The sequence below is a fragment of the Alligator mississippiensis genome, chromosome 16, assembly GCF_030867095.1.
Source record: "Alligator mississippiensis isolate rAllMis1 chromosome 16, rAllMis1, whole genome shotgun sequence".
In the NCBI taxonomy this organism is placed as follows: Eukaryota; Metazoa; Chordata; order Crocodylia; family Alligatoridae; genus Alligator; species Alligator mississippiensis.
The window spans coordinates 1,628,268-1,651,810 of NC_081839.1; the positions used below are offsets into that span (position 1 = coordinate 1,628,268).

Consider the following 23,543-nt stretch of genomic DNA (forward strand, 5'->3'; position numbering starts at 1 on the left):
TTTTTTTTTTTTCCTTTGTTTTTTATTGAAAGCCAAGCCATCGATTCTACATCATTAAGAAAAAAGTTAACAGAAAAGTGAATCACATACTAAATGGCAAGTTTGATACTGGGGCAGGGGGAAATAAACATTACAAACAAAAAAAAAAATCTTACAGCTTCTATGAGATGTTTTGAGGGAAGGTGAATGCCACGGCTGTGTCTCCACCCCTGTAAATCTGGCTAAACCACTGTTTCCAGCTGGTAAATATTAAAAAAAAAAAACAACTAAGGGGAAAATAGATTTTATTTACAGGAGGAGCAGAGAAAGGTGGTGTTTAATATCACCACTGCCTGCAGCTAACTGGTGTCTGAGGGCCCGATTCTTCACCCTTCCATGGTTGTAGGCCTCTCGTTTCTCCAAAGGTTGTGGGTGAATTTAGTGTTTAAAAAAGCGGGGAACTCTGCCTCTGGGGTTGGACTAAATTCCCCCGTTACCTCAACCCCCCCACATGACACTCCGTGCATTGTTCCGGATCTCATCCTCCACTGAGCAGCAGTCAAACCACCAGGCTGTTCTTTTGCAATGTCAGCTGGAGGGGCTGTTGGACTGAATACGGCCTTTGAACCCATCTTTTGGGAGGAAAGGCCAAAGAACTCAACAACAGCCCCGTGGTGGGGTTGGGAGCTGTCCCTTGTACATATTCTTTATAAAAACACGAGACGGCCAAAGCTGTCTATCCGAAGAGTGGAGGGATCTGCAAATACACGTCTTGGCAAGTAACGTGGCACTGAGCAGCAAACAAACGGAGTCCTATTAGCACCCTTCCATTCAGGAGGGAACCATACAAAACCCTCCATTCGTGCCTGCTCTCCTCTCCTTTATGAATCCCATCCCAGGCCTTGTTAGGATGCAGTTGTCATGGCACTCGAGTGTGCAGCGAGCACACTCACCCTTCGCTCTAGGTGAGAGATGGTGCTGGGACTTTAATAAATTTACAATATTGTAGGGGGGATGCTAATGCAAATTTGTAACATTTCACAGTAAAATTACAATGGTATTGAAAAGACTTTGTCCTGAAAACACCATCAGTAGTAAGGTCGCCTCGGATTGTTCTGCAGGAAAAGGATTAACAACAGAAGATTAATTAAAATTGCAAGCTGAGCCGACTGACGAGTGTTTGAGCTCAATTAATATTAATCGAAGGACATTGCTGATCACGGGGCTTGGAGAGGTAGAGCAGGAGATTCCCCTTGCGAAATGACAAATGGAATGCACCTTTCTGATAGCGCGGGCCTGCTGGATGTGACGGTGTCAGACGCGAACTGATAACGCTTTTTGTGGCGAGGAGAATGATTATTCAACATAAAACCTGCTGGGATTCAAGGACAACCCGGCAGCATCCTTTGTGTACAGTGCTCAGACTGGGCAAGTACAGGCTCAAGCCAAATGCCAGGAACTTTTCTATTAAAAATAAGAGCAAGGAGAGCTGACTGCCAGGGTGTTGTAGTAATCATGATTCGATTCAGCGCAAGAACAGCATCAAAAAGAAAATCTCTGCATGAACGGTAGCAATCATTTCCTTGCGGCTGTTACCTTATTTACTCTATTCAAATGGGACCTTGGGAATCTGAAGGACTACGTGATGCAACTTTGCACTTGCGTTGCACCTTTTATCAGAGGACCACTAAGTGCTTTACAAACAGCAAGTACCAGTCACCCCAGGGGTACGTAAGCCTCAGCAGCTCCATTTTATGGGCAAAGAAATCAACATGCAGATTTGCCCAAGGTCCCCAAGTGAGCCAAGAGTGGAGTTGGACACAGGCTTGTGAGGCACATTTCTCCATTGCCCTTCCCTTGCGCAGTCATTTAACCACGGCAGAAAAGCACAAAACCTCAGCACTCTGATTGTGCACGATTTCAATCCCGTGTTTGCATTACTGTATGCAATTGTGCAAAAGGCTGGCAAAGGAGGCCCCAAGCCCTGACTTCTGGTCCCCCACTCTCACCAGAGCATTCTCCTGCTTGAGGGAGGCTGCAAGGATTAGCCAGTGTTTGGACAGGAAGGGCCACAACACAGTGTCTTTCACTGTTTTTACGCAAGGCAGAATGTGCCTAAAAAGGTAAAATACTAGGCACCCCCCTTCCCAGTTTTGGGACATGGACAGTGTCAAGAGGTCTAGGGTGCTTTGGGAGCCACATTACCAAAGGGTTGGGGCGGAATCTGTAGGCCAACATCATTCTTTTACGGAACGCCTCGTACTCGTCATCCTCCTTGCTCAGCTCGGCCGGACGATCAATTCCAAACCCAGCTCCATCCACGGCAGTTGTCCCCCTGGATAAAAGAAGCACTCCCAGGTAAGAAGAGGCTAAGAGATTGTCCTCCTGGTCATCAGAAATGCATAGCACTTCGCAAGATCCACCTTCTCTAGGGAGCCAAGATTAAGGAACGCTGGGGACCCATTCTATACCTGTATCCAAAGGCTACAGTCAGGCTGCTGTACAGTCATCTACTTCTGACTGTACAGCAGCACACTATGGTTATGTTCCAGCCCCATTCCTCCACTGCCAGCTGGAAATACTCTCTCCCAGAGCAGCAGCAAGTGCAGCTGCAATGCACATGCATGCTTGCTTAACGCTTTGTTGGATTAGAGTTGTAGCAGGGATAACTATGCTGCGCACTGCCCTGCTGATAAAACTCCAGCAGCCACGGTGGTCAAATGCACTGCACAGAAAGTGCCTGCCTCTCATCTGCCTCATCAAACAGAGGCCCTGGGATGTGGCAGCAGTTTTCTGCATGTGTCAGGCAGCTCCCTTACAGGTTGCAAAGTCTGGCATCAGCAGTGGCAGAACCCAAGCAAATGATCCCTTGCACAGCCCTGGGCAGCGGAGGCATGTTCCCCCCAGCGGGCCCGGAAGCTCCATTGTTCTGCACATCATGATCTTTTGCCACATGTTGGGTCTGAGCACTCCTCCCCCACCCCCCAGACAGACTCCCCAAGAAGAAGGAGCTAGGCTGGTTTGCAGAGACACTTCATCTTTGCTTCACAATGACGCACACACACACAATCATCACTGGTAAAAGGGAAACATTCTGACTTGCTCTGATCATCTGTGCATAGTTTTCCTGTAGTTCAGGAGAAACTACTAGGAGCTGATCAATCCAATAGGTTTGGGATGCAAACGCTGCTTATATCAAGCTATTATCCCTAAAATGCCCACAAGCAAGAAAGCGTTTCTGCCGAAGAGCCTGATGTCCAGCAGGATTCAGGGTCACAAACAAAGCGCTCGGCTCCATTTGGAACTAGGTTTCAAAAGCAGTTCGAGGAGTACCCTCTACTGGCAACTGCCCTCCACGCACAGTGTGCCAGAGACCAGCCAGGCTGCAGCAGAGCTCTCCAGCTGCAGAAGGCATGCACTTTATATCCTGATAGCAATTGCATACGGCACTTTACAAACATCAGTTAAATCCTCGCGTGGCTGTGTGCAGTAAGCCAGCATTATCTCCATTTTACAAATGAGGGAACTGAGACAGGGAGCGTGCCTCTCGCAAGACAGTGGTGTGCAAGTCACAGCTCCAGCTGCAGCTGGCTCATGCTCACATCACAGATATGTCTGGTGAAAACTAACAAGTCCGATTCTGGCAGAAAATAGACATTATTTTTTCTTTACTGAAAGGATTCCACGCACTGTCCAAATGATGAACTGCCGCCACATTCGTTCCTGCTGCTTCCAATAGGCTGTGATAGAAGCATCAATTATTGGCATGACAGAAAAGGACTGAATCAATAGGAGGAAGAATTTGGCTTACTTGCTGACTGGGTTTTTAATCCCCTGTCCTTCAGTGCCGAGCCCCTCACCCTCCTTCCAGCCCATCTTCATCAGCATCTGATAGCCGATGTTCTCCACAGTCAGTTTGAATTCCTTGTATTCAGAATAATCTGGCTCACGACCTTCCTGCAGGGCAACAAAAGGTGACACTAGATACTTCACCAGAGATGGGGACAGTGCAGGCATCAGCTTGTGCAGATTAAGGAGAGATCGAGCAAACAATAAGGGAAAGTCAATCGCTAACAGTTTCTTGGGATTCTCTTTCTACTTGACCACAGGGCAGCAAACAGGGAAGGGATGAAGCGCAGCAGAGCCCCGCGTATGCCATAATGCAGTCAGCAAGGAGTGGGGAACATTGCTGTGAGACTGCGCTGAGAAATACTAGGCTCCCAAATTCAACGTTGCTAAATGGCTTGGCTCCAGATACAGCTCTTATTTAAGCCAAGCTCTCAAGGGAGTTTCAAGCCTTGGGCTGGCTACAAAGAAGCACTATCAAGGATAGCAACACCAAGATGCTGTAGGGTTTAGGGAGGGACGGCAGTTCTCGAAGGCTCTGCATTGGCTCTTTTGTGAGCTTTATGCTTCTGCTTTACTACAACTGCCCAGATAAAGCCCCGTCTCCATGCGTGCTGTCAGCCAACATGCATCCTGCTCCAGACAGGAGCTGCACACCCAAGGTAAATGTCCAAAAGGTGCACCTGTAATTGTGGACAGTGCCCTGCTCTGTTACTGACAGGCTCTCTTTTGTACCTTTGTGCAACTAGGCTTCTGTGGATTGCACACATTGTGCCCTTCCCTCCTCCCACAGCAACAGCACCCTGGGGAATGAGGCTATTTCCCCGCGTCTCCAGCAGTAGAGGAACTCCAGTGTCCTGCAGTGTCCCACAGGTGAACCAAACCAGTGTCCTGACTCTTTTTAGGTTAAATTCTAAGCACAGGTATTTCTGGGGGGTGGGGGGGTGGGGGGGGGAAGCTTGCATTGGGCTTGATGCATCTTAAACAAGAACTCCTCTATAAAGGCATCATTAAGAATAAGTGGCTCTCAACGTGGCAGGCAGACAGCACTGTCTAGTACGAGGCAGTGAATGCTTGAGTTCTACCCCTCCTTGCCAACAGGCAGATCTGAGAATCTCACGGTGGCCTATGAAACCCTCACTCATTTCACCTTTAATGCCTTGAACGTCTCCATGAATTTCTCCAGCTCATCGGGTGGCAGGAAATCTCCAATGAAATGCTTTCCTCTGCCCATCTGCGTCAGCTGCTCGGCCCACTCTGCTCTCGACATGAACGATAAAAACAAAATGTAGAAACGATCAAACATTGCGGCTTTGATCTCAAAGCGCTTGACAAAGCATTAAACTTCACAACCCCACGTGCAGTGGATATTATCTCCATTCTACAGACAGAGAAAATGGACGTCACAGAGGTGAAAGGATTTGCCCAAGAGCATTCAGCAAGTCAGCAGCAGAGGTGGGAATGGAATCCAAGAGCCCCAACTCACGATCCCCTGCTCTGACCAGAAAATCCCACACTCCACTCCGGAGGGCTCTCTCTGCAGAGCAGCAAACTAAGCGCAATGTCACTGCTCCCACTTTCCCACGCACCTCTGGTCTTGTCCATCTCCATTCGTCGAAGCTGGTGTTCCCACGTCCCCAACTCACTGTCCACCTCCTCATCGCTGTCATAACCATGCTGGTGTTGCTGAACTGCCTTCTCCCACATGATCTGCATTTCCTGCATGGCTCGCTTGTGTTTCATGATCATGTCGTACATCTGCTGCATCTAGGGGAAGAAAAGCAGCAGCCTTCTCAGCCAGCCAGCCAGTGCATGGGAAGCAGAGGTTTCTGCAAAGAGGTCCCTGGGGTTCTACAACACAGCCTGTGGCTGCCTCACCTCTGTACTATGCAGGCTATGATAACGACAACTCCCAGCAGGCACTGCTGTAACTTGATCCAAGTAGCTGGCCACTCCAATAAACAGGAGCATCATCTGCCGGCATCTTTGAGAGCTGCATCTCTATCTTAAAAGTTGAAGGCACCTGCCATCTGATCTTCAAGTAGTTTAACAGCAGCTCCGGATTGCGGCAATTGGCCAATTCTACTACAGCTTATGCTTCCCCTCAAGTTACAGCAACAGCGGTGTAAAGAAGCAACAATAGCCTTTACAGGGTTTCAGCTGGAAGGGGAACAAAGTCCCATACGAAGCATGCAAGAGGAGACAGGGCTCCTAACGTGTTTAGTGGAGAAAGCGATGGACTAGACTTGACTCGCATCCCTCAATGCCCTAACCGGCATCGTTGTTGATGCAGCATCATGTATGTCCAAGGAATACAGTAAGATTCCTCAAAGTTTGCTTTTTAGGCCTCTGGGAAGAATCTCTGCTTTTGCCACCTGTCTATTCCCCCCCCCCCACCTCCAAATGCCCAAATGCTGCAATGCAACAGGCTGGCACACCAAGTAGCTCAGCAATCCAGGGCCTTACCTCCTGCTGCTCCTTCAGCTGCTTCTTCTGGGCTTCAGAGAGCTCTGTCACACCCACCAGTCCAACCGGCTTCCATTTCTCATAACCGAGACCCTTGAGGTCCTGAACTGAAATAAGCAAATGTTAAAAGGCTTTCAAATAAAGTGAGGAAGCTGTTTAGGATGGCAGAGCTGTGTCCCAGGATCCCTTTGACTGAAAGCCCTGCACTCCCTTTCACAGCACAACTCCTGGTAGGACACTGCAGAATCACAGAAGGAGACCCATTAGATCAGACTCCCCCTCCTGGCCAACTCAGAAGCGTTCCCTTCTTCAGTTTCTCCACGGTTTTGTCCAGTTTAAATTTTAGGAGCCTGGTCCTCAACTTCTCTTGGGAAGTTATTCCACATTCTTAACCATCACACTGACAGGAAGTCCCCCTCCCCCAAAAGCCCCAAGCTGTCTCTTCTTCATTTTATCTTATTTCTCCTAATTAAACTCTTCCATAAAAGATTCCTCCCCCAACAAAAAAAAAAAAGAGAATGATATTTTCAGCATGAAGTCCCAAGCAGATTTTGGCCCATCAGCACACTGTTCAGCCAATCAGCATAGTAATTATACCGTGTTTCCTATGTAAACAGCCACTTCATTCAGAACGATAGGCAAATGACGAACAGAGAGAGAGAGGCAGGCATTATTCTTTCTTGGAAATCACCGTTCCCAAAGGCGTTTTACTTTCTAATTTACAGAGCTCAAAGGGAGCAGTTCCAAGCATGTCAGCACTCCTGCCTTCAAAGAGGAGACGCTCTAAGTCTCAGCTCAACGATTCCATTGATGTATTCCTGTTCTGCTGTGCCCGAGTCTGAAGCCCCTGCTTTGAAATTATTTTACCTGCTGCTTCATTGGACAGCCCTGAAATTACGTTTTAAGCTCATCCAGGCAGGTACCCCACTGATTTGAAATGACTGTGCAGCACTGTGCGTTCGGAGGGGCATTTTAAAGAGTCCTAAATAGGCATTTAAAAAATGTATTGCTGCAGCATGAAATAAAATAATAAAAACATTGCTGGGGCCGTGGAAGAGATTTACAGCGGAGAACTGCTTGCAAGGCCGCTCCATTTGTAACTCTTGGGGCCAGCAGCTCCCCCTGCGAAGCATGAGAGTCAAGACTAGAATGGTTTAAATATTTAAAGGATTAAAAAAAAAAAAAAACCACCAAAAAAAACAAACCCTCACACAACTGCACTTGAAAGTACCTTCCATTTTTCAGTGTAAGAAGAAAGATTTCTTCTGCCTAATGGCTGCACAAACCTCAGTTCTAATGCAAGTCCAGGCTATGGCTAAATGATGCTTCATTAATTATTCACTCTATTAATTATGAAGCTGGGTAATAACAGGATCATTGTTCATGACACCAAGTGTCTGTGCAGCATGCTAATTAGGCCCCTAGGGTCTTCTCTCCCTTTCCCTTATCCTCACTTAGGGCAATTGATCCGAGCACTGTTGCCTGCCCTCCCTCCCCAAATGCTCTCTGCCAAGCACATCACAGCCTGGAAAGTAGCTGCTTTCATGCTTGCCTCAAATGAGAACACAAAGGGATCTGGCTGTCCGTGCGCACGCAGCACGTTACAGGCACTCTTGTAACCACCCTCAGCAAGGAACTATGAGAGCAGGAGAGAAGGTTACAGAGATGGCTGGGCTGGGCTGGGCTGGGCCCGACCTTGTGAAGTGCTGAGCACCCACTATGCCCAACAATAATGAATGAGAAATGTAAGCCTAGCCGTCACATTACCGAGAAATAAATAGCCTGGTTCTCCCATCCATGGCGAGATTTACAAGGGGCTCCACTGTGGATTACGGATTTTTTATTTTACTTTATTTGCCTGGGTCCGCAAAGAGCCATGTTATATGCAGACAAAATTGTCAGAAGGAAAAGGAGAGGCAGGCCCCAGATGTTCCATATCTGGGTGGTTTGTAGCCCACTTAATTAGCAGGGGGTTGCTAAGTGAAGGACAAGCTGCACAGCTGCTTGTTGCAGCTTTACTTCAGCAGGAAACGGCTTCTCTCCCCAGTTGGAACTCATGTCCTGGGCAGTTATTGGAAAGCAACACCCTTTGAAATAAAAGTTGGAGCACCTTAGTGGAGCTGTGCATTGGTTTGCTTTGCCTCTATATTCCTCTGGATAGCTCACAAACCCTCACCCTTGCAGGAGGCTAAGGAACCCAACTCTACAAAGCTTTCGGGTCCTACTGCATAAAAACAGATTATGGGATTTAAGATTAGTGGCATCAGGCTAGAGTTATGCCAACAGCTGCCAAAGGACAAGGCACATCTCTTCCATCTCTTCTCTCTAGCAGGTCTGGGAGGCAGGGAAAAAGTGCTTTCATTCTCAGAAAAGCATGTCCTTGCGAAATATAACCTTGGGGCACAACAGAATTAACAGCATGGACGGTAGCCACAGCACTGGTAGAAGATTACCTGGAGATCTACCGCTGCCCATAGACCTGGAGAGAATCTTCCGCCTTCCTCATGCTGGGAGTATATTCCCATTAGGGGCCAAAGGAGCCCTTTTGCTACAGATGTAGACTTTGGGCCCTAAGTCTGCAGAGCACATTAATTAAAAGTAAGGCAGACTCAAAACAGGGCCCCTCCCTCAATCCACAGCTAGGTTCTGATGAGTCCACACCCTGCATAGGCTCTCCCACAATGCAGTGGACCAAGTAACCATATACATATTCTACCAAGCGTCTCAAGTACATTAGGCCTGTCAGGATGTAGGAAATTAGGTATTTAAGTGCCAATGTATTTAAGAAGAGCCTCCTTTCTGTCCAAAAGAACAATATTCCCCGCTCTACATGATATTGATTTACTACAGAAAGCAGACAGGAAAAGAACAAGAACAGCAGCCATATGCTAGACATACAATGCTCTGCAGAAGCTATGAAAATGGGGCTAGGAAAGTATGGACAAGAACAAACAGCAGCATATCTTGTGCCTCTTGACCCCAGTGGGGCCATGGCTATGATATGGCCCTCCATTCACTTGCCAGGTCAAAGAATGTCGATTCTGGAAAGGGACTATTCCAGCTGACCCAACACTGCACTTCCCCTGCAGAGCATTAACACAACATTAACGGTTGATTTCTTATGGCTGGCAGACTGTTCGCTGTCCTTTCCTTTAAGATGACACACTGCCCTGTGGAAAGTGAGCGTGAACTACAGTGAGCATGTCACTGTCTAATTAAGTGGAAGCTGCAGGAAAAAGTGAGGGGAGATTTCAGCAAGGTGGCGCACTGGGGAACACAGCTGCCAGACCCTACCTGCATCATAATGAGCTAGGCTGGAATTTGTGTATTTTACTTTGATGGCATCTGCTCAACTTTGGCATTTTACTTCTTAAAAATGATACAATAGAGAAACCTAAGGGGCAACAAGCCATCTAAGCCTGGCTTTTCCTCACCAGCCCCACTGCAACTGTTAGCAGAGCTGCTAATGGCTGCAAGGAGAGGAGGACTCTGCAAGTCAGAACACAGAGAGAATTCTTCATCTGATAGCTGGCTCAATAGGAGCAGGAATACAAAATCAACCCGGTGGCACATCAGGCTTGGTACCCCTCCTCCTGCATCTCTAGTGAGCCGTGTAATCAATTTTCCTGTCTTGGGCACCGGCCAGTATCTGAAGCTTTGGAGGAAAGAAACTGCTACAATATACCCCATCATGTCAAATGCTGAATACAGGACACACGCAGGAGAGAGATGAAGGGCTTCTTTCCTTGCCCTTCTGGTGTTCAGCTGCCTCTATGATGCACATCGCTTACCCTTTACCCTGGTTAGGGATAAGGACCAATGTTATTAATGGCCACACAATTATCCAGTCTCTAAAAACCAAAGCACAGGACTTGACTCAATGATCTGCGTGGCAGTGGCAGCCTGAATTCCAGAGGCTCACTTTGTGCTTAGAGAAGTACATGTGGTCTCACTCTGCAGTTCACAAAATCAGTTTACTTTCTACCATTTGCCCCATATCTTCTCCCTGCCTGTGGCAAGGAGGCCCTGGTTGGAAAGAGAGGACTCCACCTCCTCCGTTTTTAGACGTCTGTCACTACTTCACCTGTAGTTTGTTGGTCGTTTTATCTTTGATCTCTTTTTTCTCATTTTCTCTCACATTTCCATATTCCTTCCCCTTGACACATTAGATGGGCAAAGGATCCCAGACAAACTTTCAAATTGCCTCTGGAAAATGTCTGCATTTGCCTGTTGTACTTGAAAGGCTCAGATTTATGTGAGCACACCTAGCACAGGCATATATGGGACAGGAGGGAAGAGCAATGTCCCCTGGTATTTGGTGCAAACTGCACTCTAGAAAGAGGCCTGGGCCATGATATTCCAACACCAGAGGAGGATAATGAACCCAAAGTGCAGTCCCACAAACCGAAACAGGCTCTGAAAGCTGGTGACTTGTATCCCTGAGCATGAGGAGAAGAGCTTTTTACATGTAGCAACACTTCTGATCAGTTGAGGATGGAAGTGCTGTCTGAGGATGGTGGCTTGCCACAGGGAATAAGCACAGTTCAGACTTATATTTGTTTTCTAAGTATCCCTGTTCCTGAAGTGAAATAGATCTAAATAGCATAGAGGCTGAAACCATAATGAGCTACAGCACAGCGGGGTTTTAAAGATAGCTGAGGGACGATAAGATCCAATCCCCAGTGTCAATGAGATAAAGTGCTTTATCTGGGTTTGCACACAGGGAGAGTTAGCGGCTAGACTTAGCCAAGAGATAGTGGGTTGCTGACTGGGAAGATTACAACAAGAGATAGACTTGCTGGGTTTCCTGTTTAGAGATCCAACCGGGCTAGGAAAGAACACAGCAAAGAAAAAAAAACCTCAACCAGCCCATACTACAGAACCACTAACCTGACAGTGGGGAGGGGGAGGCGCTCAGGTCGTGCTGGGCAAGCTCTGGCGGGGGCAGTTCAACTTTCTCCTCCTCCGGCCCCCACCTGCTCTTCCTTTTCTTTTTGGAAGCGGTCACTGGGGCTGGTTTAGGAGAAGTAGAAGCGGCCGACGACGATGATGGCAAGGATGATGATGCTGATGTTGATGATGATGATGCTGATGTTGATGATGATGATGCTGATGTTGATGATGATGATGATGATGATGATGATGATGACGACGACGGTGGCGTTGCTTCAGGAGTGATCTTGCGTTTCAAACTGGATTCCAGAGCAAGGGGTGCCCCTGTAGGGCTGCTCTTGGCTTTCCGGAACTCCTCCAGCTTCTGCCGGTAATACTTGTAGCCTTTGCTGTTTGGCTCATATAAAAACCTATGGAAAAAAGAAAGTTTGCAGACGAGAGTTAAATTCAGGCCCAAATCCCATTCTGGCCCAGATCTCTCCTCTCTGTACCTTCCTTGTGCTGGGCTGATGCATGTTACACTAAGCTCCTCTGAGCACAGACCTCATCTGTTTGTAAATGGACCACAGCATTTACAGGGCTCTGTATACATGCGATCCTCATAAGACAGTGATTGTATTTATTCTCCTGCTCCCTTCATAACCACAAGGTACTGCATGAACAACACGAAGTTCATCCTGAGACCATGTTCATGTTGTGTGCGCTGTGTTCCAGTTCACGACAGAAGCAGGGGCTTCTTTTACCGTCGTGGATGCTTTGCTGTGTACGCCTCCTGCACACAGGAGCACTTTCCTTTTGGGTGGAGAGTGAGCCCTGTCTGTGGGAGGAATACGAGGTGCCTGCAGTTTGACAGCTACATGGATCAGACACGCTCCAATTTGCTACAAATGCATTTGCCACTTCTCCCCCAATTTAAGAATCTTAACAAGAATCTTGCCTCCTTTTAGCTTCTCCCCTACCTCATTCAGAGGATCAGCTTAATATGGAATATATCCTCCTAGCAGGAATCTGTCTGTTCTTGCAGAAGAACACGCTCTGCTAGGTAATGGATTTTTTCCATCTATTACCACTATGATTTTACACAGGTGCACAGGCACATGATTCCAATGCATTCTGAAATCCACTGGGGGTGTGATCTTCTATTCCTTAACTCAGATAAGAGTGCCATTAACTTCAGTGGGAATTGTGGCAGGACAAAGAATACTGGATTGGGCTTTCCATGAGAAATATGTGAAGTAACCAATAGAAGAGACGATGCCTGACCCCAGCAGGGCTTTGAGGGAATTAAATAATGAAGCAGCTCAGACATTAGCATGCGTGTTTGATAAGTCTTTCAACCAACGGGGGTTACAGAGGGCTAGAAAGCAGCCAATGAAATGCCAAGATTTTGAGAAGGAAGAGGCTAATTAAAGATTGGTGAGCCTCACTTCTCTCCCAGGGAACATGTTGGAATTGTTTATATGGACAGAAACAACAAGCTGCTTGAGCAAGCCAGAGAAAGAAGCCAGACAGTTGCCAGTGGGGGGGTTGTGAGGAACAAGGCCTGTCAGATAGACTGAGACACATTTTTCAAAAGGTGACTTAACTATGGAGGAGGGACCCTGGGTGAAATCCAGTTAAGGAACCTTAAAACGTGCTACAGGGCATTCATCACACGGAAGCAGCTCAAACACAGCAATAAACAGAAGGCCTGAATGAAAGCTGGCTGCAGGGGGAGATGCAAAGATTAGAACCAATGTCAGTGCATGTCATGGATGAGGCTAGCTAGTGGATGTACACCTGGGGAGGTGGCCCTGCAGTAGCAATGCCAATCAGCTGGTTTTGAGTTGGCATGTCCTCCTAAGCAGGTTTAGCCTAAAATCGTCATTTTTAAGGTACATTGAGGGTGCATGTCCACACACACACGCTGTTAATGTGCCTTAAAAAATGGCGATTTCAGGCTACTCCCACCTAAATTTGATACTTGTATCAAATTTAGACGCAATTAACTAAATTACATTAGCCCACGTTTATGCAATTTTCGTGGACACTTATGCGCTTTTACATGTTAGACGCTTTAAAAGCATTAAATGCAGTGTGCATCAATGGACACATACCATGTTAATGCGCACTAACGCATTTGCATGTGAGCTAATGCAACTTAGCTAATCGCACCTAAAAGTTAATGCACCTTAATGCACATTAGTGTCCACATGTAGTAGATGTGCACCTAAATTACCTTAATGTGCCTTAAGCAAAGGTGCATTAAATTTAGGTGTGTGTAACCACACACCAAGACACATCCAGTGTTTTCTACTCAGAAATCTCAGATCTGGGCCAGGGGTTCTGGGATTGGCCAGCTGTAGAAACACCCTGGAGCAGGCACTGTCCTGTGGGTTCCTTCACTGGCAGCAGGGTGGTCTCTCCAGCACTGGGCAGAGCTTTTTATTATTTTTCATTATTTGTAACAGTGCCACAAATTAAGCCCCATGTCCTCCCCAAGTGTCACTCCAATCCCTTTCCCCTATCTGATCTGCTGGTTTCTGCTCCCCGTCCTGTCTGCCACAGTGCTGCATGTTCCCTCCCTGATATGCTGTGTCCCACAGACTGAGGCTGCCCACAGCACATGTTCTGTAGGTTGGCCAGCCCCGATTTATAATGTGGCTGATGATGCTAGCAAAGTATACACATGGACTGAACAGCCCTACAGGAGCAACAGCCTCTGCCCCTCTGCTCTACAATCTTGGATTTTGATCCTACAGAGCTCTGTGTGGGTGGAGCCCAGATGGACTGGGACCTACAACAGATTAAGGGTAATGGAAAGAGATACAATATATATGCCAAGCACCCAAACAGGGGAAACGCATGGCTCCAGTTCCACACCCTCTAGTACAAGTAGAGTATCTTCTAGTACAAATGAAAACAAAATCGCCATGGACTCATTCCTTGTAAACACTGAACTATGATTAAAGACAGAAGCAGAGGAGAGAGTAACAGGATTGGGAAGAGCATTCTGGGCAAAGAAAGCATCAGGAACTGAAGTATAGAGGTAGCTGTAGAAGCAACGGACAAACAGGACTTCAGGGCAGATAATGGAAATTGCAAGTCAGAGAAGGTCTGGATAAGCAAAGGACAGGACAACTAAGCTACATCATACACATGCACAAGGACGGTCTGTCAGATGGCTGTACAAAGGGATGAAGAATTAGGACTCCTGGGTTCCATTCACAGATATGACACTAATTCTCTTTGAGACCTTGAGCCAATTACCTCTCTGAACTACAAGGCTTGATTAACATCTGTAGAGCTCTTCCTGGTGGTTGGATGAAAGGCAGCATGGAAATGCAAGATATCAGTGCAGTGTAATAATTCTGTCAATTGTATCTTAAATCCTACCACGATGGTTTGCCTATCACCTTTTCCAAACAACTAAAGCGGCAAACACGCTCAGTGCAAGGCTTCATCCTTTACCTGAAAGCATGGTTCTCTCGGTTGTTCTGCAACGCAATAGCTTCCACCTCTGGACCCCCGTCTGCTATGAACCTGGCCAGTTTCTCAGCAAAATTCTTTGTTTCTTCATCCTCTGGGGGTGAAACTTTAAGCAGGCTGTCAGTACTGGGCCCAACTCACACAACCAACAGTCAAAAGCCTATCTGTTCTAAGAACCCCAAGGGTAGAATAAGGGCAAGAGGAGGAATTTATTTTTAAGAATGATGTAAAGAAACACAATCAAATGATCAATAATTCATAACACTAGGAAAGCAATGCGGTATCAGCTAAGGCAATGACACAATAGCTAGGGAACTGGTGGGTAGGTGGGAAGTGGGGCTGCCCAGGACTTCTGCTCATTTTCTTTGTGACAGGGAGAGGAAAGAAGGGGTAAATAACAACCCAGTTCTCTCCTTCATACACTCACATTTGTGTTTATCCTCCTGTGGTGGGTATTTGCCCAGAGCACAGAAATATGAGGTGAACAGCCACCTCTAATTTAGGGCTCTGCTTCTGACATCACTAGGAGGTTTGCCCTGATGCCAGGAGCCCTAGGACACAAGCACGGAAGGTCAGACCTGGAGAGGGCGTGCTGTGGGTTACTACCATCAGTGCACTTCTCATGGCTGTTTTTCAAGGGGGCAGCAGGCCATGCTCCAGATGGAGCCCAGGCCCAACCCTAACCCGGAAGAGGCAGCTACTGCTGCCCTATTCCAATGGAACTGAGAAGGCTCTGATCGTGAATTACATGCGATTGTCCCTCATGCAAAGCCAGACAAGTTTATTATTTAGCTACAAAAGCCTTACACGGCAATTCTGTGCTACCGGCAGCAGAGTCTAGTGGAGCCAGGGAACCTGATTCACTACACAACCTTAAGCAAGTCATAACCTTTCCTCTGCTCAGTATTGTCCATCTGTGAAGTGGGGAGAATATCACCCAGCCTCCAAGGTGGAGTTAATATCAATTAGTTGATGTTTGTAAAGTGCTTTCCAGGTCCAAACTCTATAAAAATGGTTCTCACTGGGTACATGTTAGCTAATTAAATCTCAACACCCCCTTTATGTAGATGGGAAAACTGACACAGAGGGTAAGTGATTTACTAAGGCCACACAGTAAATCCAAGGCAGAGACTGGACTAGCAATGAGGAGTGCCTGGCTCCTAGACAACCCTTAGCTCATTAGATTGTTCCTTCCTCCTAATATATGTAATTACATTTTGCTGCCCTGGGTGTTAGTTCATTGGCAGATCATCCACTCCAACAGCTTTCCCACATGAAGACACAATCCCCAATTTGCAACAACCCAGCTGCTCATCATGGATTTAATTATGTAGCAAGCAGAAGGTAATGGGTTCATATGGGACTAAGTAGCAGAACCTGGGGAATGTTCAACAGACCATTTTCATTCAGACCCACCTACAGTGAAGATAACAAACCAAATAAGAAGAGCTAAGAGAGGAGGCTTGTCCTAAGCCTGTTATCATCCAGGCCTGAAACTCAGGGTAGAATTCTTTCTTGTAGCTCACTCAGATTTTGGGGAAGTATCAGAGAACTCTTCTGCTGGGGCAGTCCTGCCATCTCTCTGCATGTTGAACTTTCACGACTTCAGTAGGACTTGCATGCATGGCAAGTTTGATACCATAAGGTGTCACATATTCCCCTTTTGGAACACTGCTTTACTCACAGCCAACAAGGAATAAAAGTCACTGTTTATTCCTCTTAGATCAGTTCTCAATGCATCTACCTAGCAATTATGAAGAACACTGACAAAAAAAATGTCACTTTCATTTTGTGGCTAAGAATGAGATTCCCCAGCCCCTCCGACCCCCATTTACCTTTCTGAGAAGAGGATGTCTGTGAACTCTGATTTTCTTTTCTTATCTCTGCCACTTTCTTCCTGTAGTAAAGGAATTCCCTGCTGTTCTTATCATGTAAAAATCTAGGACGGAAAAAGAGAGAGAGGAAAATGGGCACAAACCATTTGTTAGTGACAAGTAAGCATAAACGCTAATACTCTGGAATTTAATATCTAACTCTGAATTTAGTTAGAATGTCTATAATTATAACACGTGGAGCCTGTATAATACTTTGCTTTATATGGATAAATCTCACAGCACTTTACAAAGGAAGATATGCCATGTTATTCCATTTTACCAGAGGAAATGACTTGTCCAAGGTTATGTAGCTGATCAGTAGCAAAGGAGACTGAACAACATGGCCTTCTGAATCCCAATGCAGCGCCTTTATTTCCTAGGCCATGCTGGCAGAGACAGTCAGGACTCATGGGTTCTGTTCCCAACTCTGCTTTTGATTTGCTATGTATTCACAGCAGTGTGACTGACAAGCTTGGGTCTCAATTTACTCCACTATAACACAAGGACAACTGAGTGGCATTCCCTCAAAGGAGATAATGAAGCTTTAACTGACTAGTGTTTGTAAAGTGCTTTGCAATTTATGGCTAGAAGGAGAGTATTCAGGATACAGTATTCTTAGGCTGCTTTGTGAAAAGAGAGGAAACTGCACAACGCAGCTCAAAACCACTGAAGAGCTTATGCATGCAGGGCCAAAGCTCTTCATGTAAACAGACAGAACAGTGACTCAGAAAAATCAAGGCAAGAGCACACTTACGAAAATGCTGGATTATCCTTGTAGTCTTCCATTGCGACCTTCTCTAATTCTGGTCCCCCTTCAGCCACGAACCTAGCCAGCTTTTCCACCACTTTTCGGGTCTCCGCATCCTCTGGGGGTAAAACTTTAAGGAGGCTGTCAGTACTGAGGTTCAACTCACACACCAAACAGGCAACAGGCACATTACCTCTAAGAACCACAAGTGGCAGACAAGAGCAGAACAGGGATGAGGAGAAAAAGGATGAAATGGGGGAACCAGTCTTACACAGCAGCACAAGTTACAAATCTAGACTATGGTCAAGCTTTACAGGTGGGGATGTCCACGCAATATGGAGCTTGGGGCCCCACGGCTCAGCCTGGGGCTACCTGTGTGGTACATGGCCCTTGCTGGTGTAGTCTATGGGGCATGTGGCCCCCGCCTGCTGTTGGACAGTCCTGTGCTGGGTCCAAAGCTTCTAACAAGCCTAATCCACACAATGCACAAAGGGATGGAACATTGTTTCATCTTCTCTCATATAAATATATTGCTCATGAAGGATTACAGAGTTCAGCTCCCAATCCATTGTTATTTACGCACAGATCAGAGACAGCCCGTGCAGGGGAAAAGTAAGCTCTCTCACACTGCATGTGAATGTGGGCCTCCATCAGAGGTGAGAGGAAAGCTGCTGTTGGTAGCTAACAAGGGCACCAACTTATATCAAATGTGGTGCGGAGTCTGACGTAGGACATGTGTTCACTGAAAAGCAGACAAGACCAAACATTTCATAGACAGCTATTACGTGGGAGCAGATGAATTTGTAATCACTGACTCAGGCTACAGTTGAATTCACAGCCTAAGAGTGAAAGACACTGCATTCTAGCACCAAGGCCCTTAGCAGACTGGTCTTTCCCCACACCTATTTTTCAACTGCTGCAGTTATTAATTCCTGCTTTGGATTCAACTGTGTCAGCATGTACAGGTGTGCTTGAGGTTTTGCTTTCTGGAAGTTCAGAAATAGCCTTAGCAAGACATGTTCTTGATGTATTGCAATTTCACATCACTCACTCACTCACTCACTCACCACATACTAAGAAGCCTACATAGTGGGTATATAAGTATCCCAAAGTTAATTCTACTCATAAACAATTAGCAGATATGAACAGGAATTCAAGGTAGGAGCCAAGAAGCAGGGTTCCTTAGTGAGTCTACCTTACAGAACCTGAGCAACTTTTGGTTATTTGATATGCTGAAGCATTTTTTAAATTATTATTCTTATTTCTATTCTCAGCCACAGAGCAAGGAAAGCAGCCCAGTCAAGGTATCCCAGAGAAATGTTCTAACAAAATTCTGGGCAAAAGGAAGGAGCTTGCTTTTACCTGATTGCCATAGCATGTCTTGTGCTTAAACAGCACTCCCGAAACGGGAACCTTTCATTTTCACCTGATTCAGTTCCATTCCAAATTCACTGGTTTAAGGAGAATTATGCATCACCCAGGCTGCCTTCCAGCTGCAGAAAGGCAGACTCCCTCTTACCATGAACTGCCAAATCGGTGTATTAAGGACTGGGGGAAGACAGCTGTTTACAGGGTGAACTTTGTAATGGTTAAGGGTTCTGGCTTGGCAGCCCTGGAGAAAGAAGTCCTCTGTCCACAGACCGGCTGTAACACAGCAGGGGGAAGAGAAGCTTTTCCAATGGCTGTCAAAATTGAAACAGTTCCAAACTGGATAAGCAGTATCAAGTGGTGAGTTCCAAGTTCACTCTCTATGGTCCATTCAATCTTTGGCCTCTCTAACGAAGCTGGAAGCAATGGGGCCCATTAACACCAACTGTGGTGTTTGTATTTTATGGTGCAGATGGCACAAACAAGACTGAGAACCATGGAGTCACAGCACACAGGAAAGCAGGACCTTGACCTTTTTGATGGGAAAGCATCAGGCTCTTTCCCATATGAGGATTCTCAACAGAAATCTGAGGAAGTATTTCACCAAGCCCAGTTTTCTATGTGAATCTCTATTGCTCATCTAAGTGACCCTGCATACAAAAATCAACAAGGGCACAGCAGAGCTGCATGTAACTTACCTTTAATTTCTAACCACTGCTCATAATCCTCCTCTTCATCATCGTCGGGTGACTGAAACACACTGAGGCGGTTAGCCACCGGTGTCTGTTTGGAATGGGAGTAGTTCTTCATTTGGTTCAGCATGCTGCTCATGCCCAAGCTGGGACGTTTTCCAAGCAGGATGGGTTTCTTCCCAGCACTTGGTGCAGAGGTGCTTGCAGGGACGCTGGCAGAACTAGGAGAGGGATCTCAGAAAAGAAGGAGAGTTAATTTCTGTATGTTGTTTCTGATCGAGTCTCAGGAAATTACACATAACAACATATGCAGTTGCATTACTGCAACAGTGGATTCTTTTTAGTGTAGACGTAAAGATATTGCCAAAAACCTGCCCAAGAACAATTGCACCGTTTGGTGCAATCTTTTAGAAAGTACATTTCATGCTCAAATAATGTACTTATTTATAAAATTGCATCCTCGCCTATCACAAAGCAGGTACAACATGGATGGCAACAATACAAGATTTCCTATTATCAACTGCCTCACTAAAATATCTCAGCCTCTTCTGTGTTGATGTTTGAAGAAATGCTGGTAACTATTCTAGTCTTGCATATTGAGCATTATAGCATCTCCCATAATGGGAAAGAAGAAATGACTCCCGTTGCTCAGGACTTAACCTACCAACGTTTGACTTTTCCTTCTGCAGCTTGAGGAACTGCTGAAGAAAGCTGCCGTCATTGGCAAACTTGTTGGAAACCGAGGCTTCGTTTTCAGCACTTTCATCTCTAAACAGAAGGGAAAATGACAACACTTGATCATGCTTCACTTGACAGAAAACCTGGTAAAAATGACAGTAATCACTAATCTCTCAAGGCAAAAGAGAGGAGCTGTTCTTAACTTGTTTTAACATCAAATACTGCTTAAAAGATTTTTGATAGATGAGATGTATGTATTGGATTTACTTATTAAGCTAAGCCAGAACACTGTTAACGATTTAGCAGATGGAAAAGTGAAGTAAAAAAAATTACGTGGCATGCCCCATGAAATTAACAGTCTGAGTAATGGTCAAAGCTAAGGTTAGAATTTGGGTAGTTCCTTGCCTTGCTGTCCAGGGTTCACACCATGTCTCTCTCAGCTACCTGAGATAACATTTCTAGGCAGCAGAACCATGGAGTTTGTTCGCTATGGAATTACCTATGTGTCCCACCCACGTCATTCCTTGTCCTTCTGCTTGCAAGTTTTCTGCACCACTTTTCTGAGAAGCGTGGGCATTTATTCAGAGAACTGTGCTAAGTGTAAACCGCTTTCATTATACAGGTATCCAACAAAAAAGCGCCAGGAAAAAAGATGCAAGACCTGCTTACGACAAGGTGCTTAACTGTTGTGGTTGTTTCTGTTAGACTACAACAGAAGATCCCTATCCTAGCAAACATTCTTGTTTAACTACATTTAAAAAAGGAATGTATGATCCCAGTCACAAATGTAATGATTCCCTAGCCAAAATTTAATAATGAGATATGAAATGAATACCCACTCATTGGGCCGAGGGGGGTGCTGAACAACCAAGTGATTCTGTTTTGCCTGCTGCTCCAGCTTAGCCTCAATTTCTTTCTTCTTTTGTGCTATCAGCTCCTCTTGATGGAGGATGTTCATGTTCATCTTGGCAGACTTGGGTGTCGTGACCCCAAACCATCGGCTAGCTTTCCCTGAAGAAAAAGAGTAGGTTAAAGGAAAGAAGAGGCTTTTCACCTTGAAGTGGGTGCTGGGGATTTCTCACGGTAGATGGCCAATCACTGCAAGGGCACAAGGGAAATCAAACCAGCCACGTGTTACTTGTGCCACGCCTGATTTTTATGTGAACCCCTACTCGGGAATGTTGCAGATCCGCGGGGAGAGAGGGAAGGTCCTAGTGCTTCTCCATCCCTCATTGCTTCCTGCTACACCAAAGTTTCAAAGCAACAGCCTGGCAGCAGCAGCATCATTTCTAGTCAGGCAGTGCTGAGGGAGTCGATTGACTTCATGGCTCATTGCAATCTACTGGATCCCAACTAAGCTCTTTATTCCACAGGTGTTAATGGTCCTCTCTTCTTTTAAACCATCTTGATGTTCCCCTAACTCAGCTACTCTGTGTTCTGCTGTCCCTTCACTGCTCCTGCTCACAAGGCTCCTATTTCAAAGCCCTGCAGATTGTTTTAACTCATTCCAATGCCATTCCAATTGCTTTTTGCTTCAATCGGACACCGAATCACACAGCCCTCAGCCCCTTGCATATTAGTTAAGTTAGATTATTTTTAATTGGACAAAGAACAGGTATTCTTTTATAGGCGATGCTCACAGCGTACCTCACCCTCTGCACCCTCCTTTTCCAAATTCTCCATCTGTGCCCTTAACATTTAACAGCTCGTGCTCTCCTTGTAGTGCGCGTGTGCGCATGCATGTGTAGATGTGTGTGTCTGCATCTATCTATCTCTCTCTCTATATGTGTGTCTCTCTCTCTGTGTGCGCGCATGTGTATATATCTCTGTGTGTATGCGCGCGCGCGCGCATCTATATCTGTATATGTGTGTGCGTGTATCTCTCTCTATATATTTGTGTGTGTATGTATATATCTATATCACTGTATATATAGGTGCGTGTGTGTGTATATCTGTGCGCGCGCGCACATGCGTATCTATATCTGTCTGTGTGTGCGCGCGCGTACCTCTCTATATGTGTGTGTGTGTGTGCATGTATCTCTCTCTCTCTATATATATATGTGTGTGTGTGTGTGCATGCATATATATATATATCTATATATATAGGGGCGTGTGTGTCTACATAAGGGTGTGTGTGTACGCGCGCATCTGTGTGTGCGCGCACGTACCTCTCTGTGTGTGCATGTATCTCTCTCTCTATATATATATAACATGTGTGCGTGTATCTCTCTCTATATATTTGTGTGTGTATGTATATATCTATATCTCTCTCTATATAGGTGCGTGTGTATGTATATCTGTATATGTGTGTGCGCGCGCACACGCGTATCTATATGTGTGTGTGCATGTATCTCTCTCTCTCTATATATATGTGTGTCTGTGTGCGTGCATATATATATCTATATCTCTATATATAGGGGCGTGTGTGTCTATATGGGGGTGTGTGCACACGCGCGCATCTATATCTCTGTCTGTGTGCGCACGTGTACCTCTCTGTATGTGTGTGTGTGTATCTCTCTCTCTATAGATATAATGTGTGTGCGCACGTGCATATATATATCTATATCTCTATATATAGGGGGTGTTCGCATGCATCTATATCTCTCTGTATGTGTGTGTGTGCACGTACCTGTCTGTATATGTGTGTGCGCGCGTGTATCTCTCTCTCTCTCTATGTGTGTGTGTACATGTGCGCATATATAGATCTATATCTCTATGTATATAGGGGGGGTGTCTAGACGTGTGCACCGCTCCGAGGCTCAGCTGCCCTCCGGAGATGCTCAGGCAGGGGCTGGAGCGCGGCAGAGCGACGGCTGCCCCGTCTGTCCCCAAGGTGGGGGGGGGACATGGCAGACAAGGGGGGGGCCCTCGGGAGGTCGCATCTCGCCCAAAGCGGGACCAGCCACGGCTGCATCGCCCCAGCCACCGCTCCGCGGAGCCGGGTCGCGGACACCTCGGAGGACGGAGGCTCCCGCAGCTCCCTGGGCCTCCCGCCCGTCCCGTCCAGGAGCCTCACGGCCTTGCAGCGCGGGGCGCTTCCTAACACAGCATCGCGGAGGAGGAGGGTTGAAGGGCCCCAGGGGTCCCATCCCCCCCCCCGGTCCTTTCTCCCGCTGCGACGCCCGATCCCCACCAGACCAAGCCCCGCGCTCAGCCCAGGCTCCGCCCGAGGCCGGGGACGCCCCAGGCAGCCCACCCCGGCGCTCCCGGTGAGCGAGGTCCCCGACATCCTGCCCCTCACCCCGCCACAACCCGGCCCGGGCCGCCCGCCCCGCAGGCCGCTCACCTGGAGCATCCCTGGGGTGGTCCATTTTGAGGTCCGCGTCCCACAATGCACCGCGGCTGCCCGGGCTTCTGGGGAGGAGGGGGGGGTGGGAGGGGTGTTCCGCCGCACCCACTCGCGTCCGCGGCAGCCCGGGGAGCCGCCGGGCCCAGCTCTGGGCCTGCCGTGAGGGGCCGGACTACAACTCCCAGGCGGCACCGCGACAGGGAGACTAAACCTCGCGCGGCTTGTGGCTAGGGGGAGGAGGA

General features: G+C 46.9%; 1 protein-coding gene across 1 annotated transcript; it reads right to left on the reverse strand.

Annotated features, from left to right (window-relative positions):
- Positions 1-23,486, reverse strand: SUGP1 (SURP and G-patch domain containing 1). The gene is made up of 14 exons (XM_006271006.4): positions 23,299-23,486; positions 20,852-21,023; positions 19,999-20,102; positions 19,341-19,568; positions 17,281-17,404; positions 16,488-16,591; positions 14,635-14,758; positions 11,182-11,594; positions 6,292-6,398; positions 5,415-5,592; positions 4,976-5,082; positions 3,791-3,936; positions 2,185-2,314; positions 1-1,094 (listed from the first exon to the last, which is right to left on the reverse strand). The coding sequence occupies exons 1-14, from the start codon at positions 23,321-23,323 to the stop codon at positions 1,068-1,070; spliced, it is 1,989 nt and encodes a 662-aa protein (XP_006271068.2). The 5' UTR covers positions 23,324-23,486; the 3' UTR covers positions 1-1,067.
- Positions 23,487-23,543: the final 57 nt, after the last annotated feature.